Here is a 10,431-nt window from a genome sequence, read left to right as displayed (position 1 = left end):
CCGAGGAACAGATAGTGCCCATCGGTGGTGTCAGTTGGGGGGGGATAGTGCCCATCGGTCGGTGTCTGTTGGGGCGAGGATAGTGCCCATCGGTGGTGTCAGTTGGGGGGGGATAGTGCCCCATCGGTGGTGTCGTTGGGGGGGATAGTGCCCATCGGTGGTGTCAGTTGGGGGGGATAGTGCCCCATCGGTGGTGTCAGTTGGGGGGGGATAGTGCCCATCGGTGGTGTCAGTTGGGGGGGGATAGTGCCCCATCGGTGGTGTCAGTTGGGGGGTGATAGTGCCCCATCGGTGGTGGTCAGTTGGGGGGGGGATAGTGCCCCATCGGTGGTGTCGGTTCGGGGGGGGGGGGATAGTGCCCCATCGGTGGTGTCAGTTGGGGGGATAGTGCCCCATCGGTGGGTGTCAGTTGGGGGGTGATAGTGCCCCATCGGTGGTGTCAGTTGGGGGGGGGATAGTGCCCCATCGTTGGAGTCAGTTGGGGGGGAATAGTGCCCCATCGGTGGTGTCGGTTCGGGGGGGGGATAGTGCCCCATCGGTGGTGTCGGTTCGGGGGGGGGGGATAGTGCCCCATCGGTGGTGTCGGTTGGGGGGGGATAGTGCCCCATCGGTGGTGTCAGTTGGGGGGGGGGGGATAGTGCCCCATCGGTGGTGTCAGTTGGGGGGGGGATAGTGCCCCATCGGTGGTGTCAGTTGGGGGGGGGATAGTGCCCCATCGGTGGTGTCAGTGGGGGGGATAGTGCCCCATCGGTGGTGTCAGTTGGGGGGGGATAGTGCCCCATCGGTGGTGTCAGTTGGGGGGGGATAGTGCCCCATCGGTGGTGTCAGTTGGGGGGGGATAGTGCCCCATCGGTGGTGTCAGTTGGGGGGGGATAGTGCCCCATCGGTGGTGTCAGTTGGGGGGGGATAGTGCCCCATCGGTGGTGTCAGTTGGGGGGGGATAGTGCCCCATCGGTGGTGTCAGTTGGGGGGGGATAGTGCCCCATCGGTGGTGTCAGTTGGGGGGGGATAGTGCCCATCGGTGGTGTCAGTTGGGGGGGGATAGTGCCCCATCGGTGGTGTCAGTTGGGGGGGATAGTGCCCCATCGGTGGTGTCAGTTGGGGGGGGGATAGTGCCCCATCGGTGGTGTCAGTTGGGGGGGAATAGTGCCCCATCGGTGGTGTCAGTTGGGGGGGGGGAATAGTGCCCCATCGGTGGTGTCAGTTGGGGGGGGGAATAGTGCCCCATCGGTGGTGTCAGTTGGGGGGGGGAATAGTGCCCCATCGGTGGTGTCAGTTGGGGGGGGATAAAGCCCCATCGGTGGTGTCGGTTCGGGGGGGGGATAGTGCCCCATCGGTGGTGTCGGTTCGGGGGGGGATAGTGCCCCATCGGTGGTGTCGGTTCGGGGGGGGATAGTGCCCCATCGGTGGTGTCGGTTCGGGGGGGGATAGTGCCCCATCGGTGGTGTCGGTTCGGGGGGGGATAGTGCCCCATCGGTGGTGTCGGTTCGGGGGGGGGGTTAATAGTGCCTCCATCGGTGGGTGTCGGTTCGGGGGGGAATAGTCGCCAATCGGTGGCGTCGGTTCGGGGGGGGGAATAGTGCCCCATCGGTGGCGTCGGTTCGGGGGGGGAATAGTGCCCCATCGGTGGCGTCGGTTCGGGGGGGTGGGGAATAGTGCCCCATCGGTGGTGTCAGTTGGGGGGGGGAATAGTGCCCCATCGGTGGTGTCAGTTGGGGGGGATAGTGCCCCATTGGTGGGGGCAGTTGGGGGGGAAATAGTGCCCATCGGTGGTGTCAGTTGGGGGGGGAAATAGTGCCCCATCGGTGGTGTCATTTCGGGGGGGGAAATAGTGCCCCATCGGTGGTGTCAGTTGGGGGGGGGGAAATAGTTGCCCCATCGGTGGTGTCAGTTGGGGGGGGGAATAGTGCCCCATCGGTGGTGTCAGTTGGGGGGGAATAGTGCCCCATCGGTGGTGTCAGTTGGGGGGTAATGGCCAATCGGTGGTGTCAGTGGAGGGGGGGGGAATTGTGCCCCATTGGGGGGGGGGGTCGGTGGGGGGGGTGGAATTGTGCCCCATCGTTGGGGTCAGTGGGGGGGGGAGACAATTGTGCCCCATCGTTGGGGTCTTTAGAGGGCTAGGAGCACTGTTGGATGTTGGGGTACTATGGAGGGCTGCAGACCCTGCAGCAGACTTGGGGGGGGTGTCTCAGGAGGCCCGGGGGCACTGTAGGCCACTATGGGAGGTTGGAGGCACTGCGGAAGGTTAAAGAATCTGCAGCTGGCTGGAGGCCCAGTGGAGGGAGTTCCTGTCCAGTGGTTGAGATCTAGTGCCCATGATATGGAATTTTCCTGATTGACTCTATATTAGTGAAGAACATTCGACCTGGAGAGAAAATAGCCTAATAACATTTGATTTTCCCCATCATTTGCACAGAATGAATTTCAGTTTTGCAGAATGAATAGCTCTGCAATTCGTTTTTTATAATTATACCCCTAAGCATTTTATAGATTGACGGCACGATGGGAAATCTAGATTTGGCGTTTACATATATTTTACGTTACTTTACATGCAGATCTGAAAACAATATCTTAAAAATTACGAAAAGCAGGCAGTCACTAACAGGCTGTATATTATAGCTAATCTTGTTCTTTGGGTGATGATGTGCTCACACAATGCATCTCCCTTCCCCCTCCCCAGCACTACAGGCTGACCAGATAAGTGTTGCTTAAACACTATCCTCACCCTCTGTGGTCATCTGATGCCATTTCTTCCTCTCTAGCAGGGAAATCTTGCCACACCAGCAAAGCTTTGCACAATATCACACATGACACACTAAAGAGGAAAAGATCTCTCTGAATGGTTACTGTAATACACCCAGATAAGCCGGGCGACAGACAGAGAGACCCCTCCCCCCCTCCCCCCACTGTGCAAGAGCAACACATCATCATCATCTCAGCATTTCCAGGTTTACCTGATTCTAGTAAATGAAAAGGCAAACTTCCCTAAAGTCTATGTAATAGATAGAGGGAGGATGTGTTAAAACCCAACCCAAACTTTACAAAAAAAAAAAAAAAAAAACAGATACACGGATCTCAAATAAATAGATTGGTTAGGAATGTGCAAGAAAATACTTGTTGATCCTGCCAGAATTATATTGATCAGATATATTCCTGTGTTCTCTGCCTCTACTGAACTGCTATAAATTAGCATTGTTACCAGCTATGTCAGAGGACTACAAAACACCTCCTCCATGATATGGAGATGGAGGGTGGGGGTGTCCTAACACTTCCTGTCCTAGGGTAATAATTTTCTACTCCATAGATAGAATATGCCACCAGAGAACAGGAAGTGTGTTGCTGGCAGGATCACCAGAAAAAAAAAAAAAAAAAAACACATGAATGCAGACACCACATCTGGTAGGACCGGACTGGACCACTATATGTTGCAATATAGAAGATTTTTTTGTTCTTGGGTTTAGATATGCTTTAAAGTGGAAGTGCCAAAAAAAAAAAAGGATTTACTTGTACCTACAGATACCTCTATAATAAAGCTTACCTGTAGGTACAGTGACCTGCACGGTTTTAGGAGATATTCACACTGCATGCAGCCGGGGATGGCCACTCTGAAGGGAGGGTATACCCATGCTGTCCCTTCAGTACTCCGTGCTGCAGTCCGTGACTCCCGCGTGCGGGAATGACGTCATTGCGGCGTGGCCAATCAGATGGCCGGAGGACACGAACCCAGAAGGAAGATCGAAGCACCTAGCAACGGTGACAGCACGGCGCTGTCAAGGCCTTGTTCTAAGGTAAGCATTTCATAATGTGCTGGTATGCTCTGCATACTAGCACATTATTCCTTTACCTTGCAGGATTTAAAAAATAAAAAAAAATTGGTGCGGTTTACTACCACTTTAATAACCCATCTATGCCAATGACAGTATTGTACTCTGTACTGATTTCAGAGTGAGAAATATACAAACTTCATGCAGACATTCTTTCTGGGGACAGCATGCAGTTTGTACATCATCCTTATATTTTGTGCATTTCCTGTAGTGTTCCATTTACTTCCCACAGCCTAAAAACCATTGTAGTTATTAAATCTGTCCAAACTGGCTGCAGAATGCATGAGTGACACACGGAGAATGTGGTAAGAACATTGGATTGTAAATGCCTTCAGGGTTGATGAAGTTTGCTCCTGCCTTTGAACGGCTCTACAAAAATGTCAGAACTATTTCAATGACAAAAAAAACAAATGACTAAACATGATGATAATTTTTTTTTTAATTGGATGTTCTACCAGAAAAATAGAGGCCTATAGATTTCCCAGTGCCTGTGGCCTTTTTTACTTTTCTGCAGCAAGTTAAAGCAGGAAAAAATTAAAAATAATAATAACGATAATAATATTATTTCTATTCAAGTATGTAAAGTTGTATTCGTAACTCAAAAAAGTCTCTTCTATAGCTCTCAGCCTCCTCCAATTTTTTTTTATTTTATTTTTGCTGCGATTTGACTGTTAGAGGATGGCAACGTTCATTCTCCATGGTCCCATGCTATACAGGAACGTTGCCACCCTCTTGCTTTTTTTCTTTTTATGCCATCTGCTTTATCCACTTACTTCTGTACCGTAGCCAAAACAAGAAGTGAAAGGAAATCCCTTCAAAGTAAGGGAATCCCTGGTTGTCACCAGAACTAGTGTCCCCATTGGAAGATTTCACCTCTATTCCTGTTTTGGTAACATCTCAATATTTGAGATTACTTTGCTAGCAGGGCACAGAAGGGTTGCCAACCTCCCACAGCATTTTTTACTGACAAAACATGAAAAAGTTACTGACCGAGCATATTTTTTTTTACTGAAAACCTGAAAAATGACAGAACTCCAATTGAAAACTAAGACAGACAGACAGACAGACAGACAGACAGACAGACAGACAGACAGACAATCTGTATATTTAAACACGATATGGAAACACTGACAATAGCCATAACGAGTATTTGCCTGGTTTACACTTAAAAAGTCAACACAGCACAACAAAATTATCAGACCCTGATAGTTACAGGTATAAAAATCAGCGATTTTTACAAACTGTCTGTAAATTTACTTACGGTTGCCAACCCTGGACACAGATGGCAATAAAACCTGACATGTGTTCTAATCCCTCTACAAGCTAAATAATAGCCTTTGGTTATACTATAAGTAGCTTCAGCAGCCCTACTTTTAAAATGATGTCCTGAGTTATTATTATTTTTTTTTTTTTAAAGACTGAAATTACTGTATACTGTCCTTTAAGCATAAACTGTAATGCTGGAAATTCAAAATGGATAAAAAAAAAAAAAAAAAAAAGTCCAGATACCTTGAGATTTTTGATCCTATTTACTGATCCAGACTTCCGAAAAAGACCTTCGGTGGAGAGATGGCAGCTCAAGAACCGGCAGATGTCAACCACGAGCCTGGTTAGGGCAGATTATTACATCATAGACCGTAAATAGCAGCAAACCACAATCAGGAAAATATGTGTTTTTTAGATTCTGTGCAACCCTGAAAACTAGGAGGTATCTATAGATTATGCCATTGCTCTGTTAATGAAGACTTCAATATCACTAGCAAATCATCAGATGCACCATATGGCCAAAGTATAGATACCGCTCCAAAGTTTTGAGTTCAGGTACACAAATCCAGGCCCATAAAGACATTGACAAGTTTGGTGGGAGTAACTCAAGTGGCCTGTACAGAGCACTAGGGTGTGGTGGTAGAGCGAGGTCTGAGGGATCTTGGAGGAGCTAATCAGTGGTCTCTGGTATAGCTGACTGTCCACCGAAAAACAAAAGAGAAGGCGAAGGGAGAGCCCTTATAGTGTAGATTAATTCAGAAACAAAAATCAAAAATGCTTCCACAAGAAGTTGGACAATAGGTCAAAATGGACTTACAACTGTTGAGTCTATGGTCACAGAGTAATGGGGTGGGGGGGGGGGGGACAACAACATGCAGCCTTCCTAGTGCGCTGGTGGAGAAAATCTCTCCATGCTGGGGGGGTCAGTGTGGTAACTATGCACGCCTCGGTCATTAACATCCTGGGTGCTCTGTGGGGTTCTCAGGTGGGTGAATCAATAGGTAAAGAGTCAGGTGAAAAAAAAACAACCCATTGGTAGTTCGATTTGTACCCAATTTGGTTATTCAGAGGTAAGGCACGAGTCTTCAAGTATCAGCTGGTGGTGCGTGCCACTTGGGAAATATTCTTTATCAACCACTAATTGGAGTGTAGAGTTTGTGGCAATGATGTCTTCTAGGTAGCTCACATGTGAGATTACATCATTGCCGGTGTTCTGCCGAGAAAGTTCCTCTCGGTGGATAAGGACCCCCCTCTACTGCGCAGGCGCAGCGCTTGCGCAGTAGGAGGTGGCGGAAATAGCCGAAGGCGAATAGAAGAGAAATCAGCTGTACACGGTGCCTGTAAGAGGGCTTCGCTCGGCACTTTTTATTCCCCCTCTAGGTCCACTTGGATGGTGGGCTTCAGCCTGGACTCAGGGCGCAGGCGCCGTGTACAGCTGATTGAAGTTTTTTCATCTTCGGCTATTTTCGGCGGCTCTAGTCATTCGCACTGCGCAAGCGTTGCGCTTGCGCAGTACAAGGGGACCTTATCCGCCGGGGGAACTTTCTCGGCAAGACACCACAAACCCTACACTCCACCTAGTAGCAGATAAAGAATATTTCGCAAGTGGATCACACCACCAGCTGATACTAGAGGACTGCCGCCTATCCTTTGAATAACCATATTGGGCGCCTTTGCCAATTGAATGTACAGAGCCTGACCTCAACCCTTATGAGCACCTTTGAGATGAGTGATGGCTGAGAGCCAGGTCCTCTCGTCCAACAGTATGGAACATCACAAATGCTCTTTTAGCTGTATTGCTACAAATTCACATCTCTAAATTCTTGTAAAAAGATTTCACAGCCTCATGGATAAAGGCCAAATCTACATAAATGCCCAGTTTTGGAATGTGATGTTCAACAAGCTCATATAGGTTTGATGGTCAGAGGTCCTCTAGCGTTTGTTTGCCAGCAAGGGAAATGAATACAGCATTGTGAAAATATTCCAGCGTGAGGAATTCTTTAACATACTATCACAATTTCCTAAGCAAAAAATAAAAATTGTCTATTTTTTATAGAAGGCAGGATCCTGAGGAGTAGTTTTTACCCTAATCACAGGCTTTAAAAAAAAAAAAAAAAAAAAAAAAAAAAGTAGTGGTCTCAGCCAAATGACTCATGACAGGCAGCGGTATGGCTCCCAAACATTTTACCCAAATTATCAGGCAGTGGCACCATAAGAGATGAGGTTTTGACTGTTGGAAAAATGGTACCCCAATAACCGGGACTTCATTGGTGTGAATCCAGCCTTAGCAGTTTATTGTAAAAATGTTTGAATTGGAAGAAGCGAGCGTGTCAACAATATATTGACGTTTGTTTTATAATAATCAATATCTGATCTTTTGACCTCGTATCAGCAGCATCACAGTCAGAATAATTAATTTACTGTGGGACCTGTATAAAAAGTAAAAACTCACTGAGGGACCTCCCCCTCTGTGCTGGGTGGAAGTGACTGAAGGGGAACTCCAAAGAGACCTCCACTGGATGATTTTCTCTGAAAGAATAATAAAGGATCTGATAAGAATGTTATGTTGTTTCTGGAACATTTTTCTGTAGAATTCTTTTCCTCACCTGGACATCAGGGCTGACCATCTTCTTTGGCATCCGCAATTTAATCCCCAAGGTTTTTAAATGCTGGATTATGACAACTGAAGGACCAGTGGCTCTCATGGTCAAAACAGCATGGGCTCCTTAAATCTCAATTCCTAGAATACAAAACTAGCATTCATGTACATTCAAGTATGCCTAGAGCAGTGTGATGTATATGGCCCCAAACTACAATTATATAAACGGTCCGATTAAACCAAAAGGTGGTCAAACTTCTTAATATAGGGAGCCTCAAGTATAGCTGCTGACATAGCCAAAGCGCCATACATAATATTAAGTGAATGTAATGCTAAAGAAAAACGGCAGAGACCATGAGACACACTGTGGGGAGACGGCCAGATACTATGGGCATGCCATGCTACAGAAGATGGTCAGAGACACGCTATAGAACAGTAGTCGGCAACCTTTTGGATCTCACGGGCCACTAAACTCACATTTTGAATCCACCGATCACTAGTATGAATTTTACATGCCTTATACACACACACACACAATGCTCCAGTATTTGGATGGATGGATGGATAGCTCAGAAAAAAAAGAACATTTAACTATCCAACTGGGGCCTAAAAGCCAAATGTGGCCCCTGGTTTGCACATTGAGCACCAGGGCATTACACCATATGGAGCAGAACATTTGAGTCGGAAAGCTGCATATATTTACAATATATATATATAAAAAAAAAAGGGGGGGGGGGGGGGAAGGGGGGTCTTAAACCTCATGCACATTGGGCATCAAAAAAAATACCACTTTTAAGTCGTTTTACATTTTTTTTTCTGCTTCTAAATGCCCATGCACACATAAGCGTTTACAGGCGTTTAGAGACAGAAGCATTTGCTAGCAGAAAAAAATCCAAGGCCAGCATGTTCTACCAGAAAAAAAGCTTGACATACCTAAACGTGTGTAAATGCAGAGCAAATCATCCAGGGGAGGGGGGGAAAAAAAAAAAAAAAAAAAAAAACACACACACACACACACACACACACACACAACACACACACACCACACACACACACACACACACAACACACACACAACACACACCAAAGCTGTACGCCAATAGGAATAGATCCTGCAAATTTCTAAACATGGCTCCCTGAATTTTCAGGGATACTTTGGTGCTAAACTACATAATCTTGCAGTACAATCCTAAAGGAATACTTTCCATTTTAACATTTCTTTTTTTAACTGGTTTATCAAAATGTTTCCTATTAACCTTGGGTGTCAAATATTTATTTCGTAACATTGACACAATGATTCACATAAAACAGATCACTTTCATATGTGCAATATAAAAGGCTAAACTTTCTCTTTAATTAAAACATATAATTTATATTAATGAATAGTGCTATTTACTGGAAACTTAGATCTGATGCCTTCTATGCAATGACCTTTGCAATCATACACTCACAACATGCTAATAAAATGTTAAACATGATCACAGCTAAGAAACCTTTAAAGAAAAAAAAACAAGCATCTTACAAATAAATATAACACAGGTTTTTGTCCATTTTAACATCCATAGGTAGAAAGAATAGTCAGTTTCCACTCTTCAAACCCAGCAAACACTCACCTAAAAACTTTCCCAAATTGCAGCAAGTGCAATGCATGCTGGGACAGGTTCCTACACCTTCTCCAAGTAGTGGGGAAAAGCTGGTCTGGATTGATGGCTGCAGACAGTAGAGTTGATGTGAGCGCACGGTACATGCCAGGGTTCCTCTACTCTGATATTAGGGTGTTTTTGGATCAGCTAATATACATTGGGGAAAATAAATATTTGATTTTGTAAATTTGGCCATTTACAAAGAAATGAAGGGTCTATAATTTTTATCATAGGTGTATTTTAAATGATAGAGATAGAATATCAACCAAACATTCAGAGAAAACACAAGATACAAATGTTATAAATTGAGTTGCAATTCAGTGAGAAAAATAAGTATTTGATCCCCAAGCAAAACATGACTTAGTACTTGGTGGAGAAACCTTTGTTGGCAAGCACAGACATAAGACTTTTCTTGTAGTTAGTGACTATATGTAGCACACATCTCAGGAGGCATTTTGGTCCACTCTTCTTTATAGATCTTCTCAAAATCCTTAAGGTTTCTTGTCTGTCGCTTGGCAACTCAAAGTTTCAGCTCCCTCCATACATTTTTGTATGGGATTAAGGTCTGGAGACTGGCCAGGCCACTCCATGACCTTAATGTGCTTCTTCTTGAGCCACTTCTTTGATGCCTTGGCGGTATGTTTTGGGCTATTGTCATGCTGGAAGACCCATCCATGACCCATCTTCAGTGTTCTGGCTGAGGGAAGAAGGTTCTTATCCAAGATTTTATAATACATGGCTCTATCCATTGGCCCCTCAATGTGGCAACATCGGTTCATACCTTTAGCAGAGAAACAGCCCCAAAGTATAATGTTTCCACCTCCATGCTTGACTGTAGGGATGGTGTCAGCATTTTTCTTCCTCCAAACATGGCGATTTCCCCTCCTCAAGAAGGCACATGCACAGTAATGCCAATCTACATCTGATTCAGAGAAGGATTGAGAGAAAGTGCTGTGGTCAGATGAGACAAAAATTTAGCTGTTTGGCATTAACTCGACTCGCCGTGTTTGGAGGAAGAAACATGCTGACTATGACCCTAAGAACCTCATCCCTACAGTCAAGCACGGAGGTGGAAACATGATGCTTTGGGGCTGTTTCT

The 10,431-nt window shown here is 45.9% G+C and overlaps 1 protein-coding gene across 1 annotated transcript in view; it reads right to left on the bottom strand.

Moving 5' to 3' along the window:
* LOC141107766 (uncharacterized) overlaps positions 1-10,431 on the bottom strand; it is a 70,115-nt gene that overhangs the window by 50,882 nt on the left and 8,802 nt on the right. Inside the window, exons 2-4 of the mRNA XM_073598705.1 lie at positions 7,697-7,830; positions 7,543-7,619; positions 5,334-5,430 (exon numbers count right to left, since the gene is read on the bottom strand). Coding sequence (XP_073454806.1) covers positions 5,334-5,430; positions 7,543-7,619; positions 7,697-7,795 — 273 coding nt within the window. The 5' untranslated portion in view covers positions 7,796-7,830. The remainder of the gene's footprint in view (positions 1-5,333; positions 5,431-7,542; positions 7,620-7,696; positions 7,831-10,431) is intronic.

Source organism: Aquarana catesbeiana, linkage group LG09 (genome assembly GCF_042186555.1).
Source record: "Aquarana catesbeiana isolate 2022-GZ linkage group LG09, ASM4218655v1, whole genome shotgun sequence".
NCBI lineage: Eukaryota > Metazoa > Chordata > Amphibia > Anura > Ranidae > Aquarana > Aquarana catesbeiana.
Note: the sequence above shows the minus strand (reverse complement) of the source record. Positions and strands in the feature narration are given on the sequence as shown.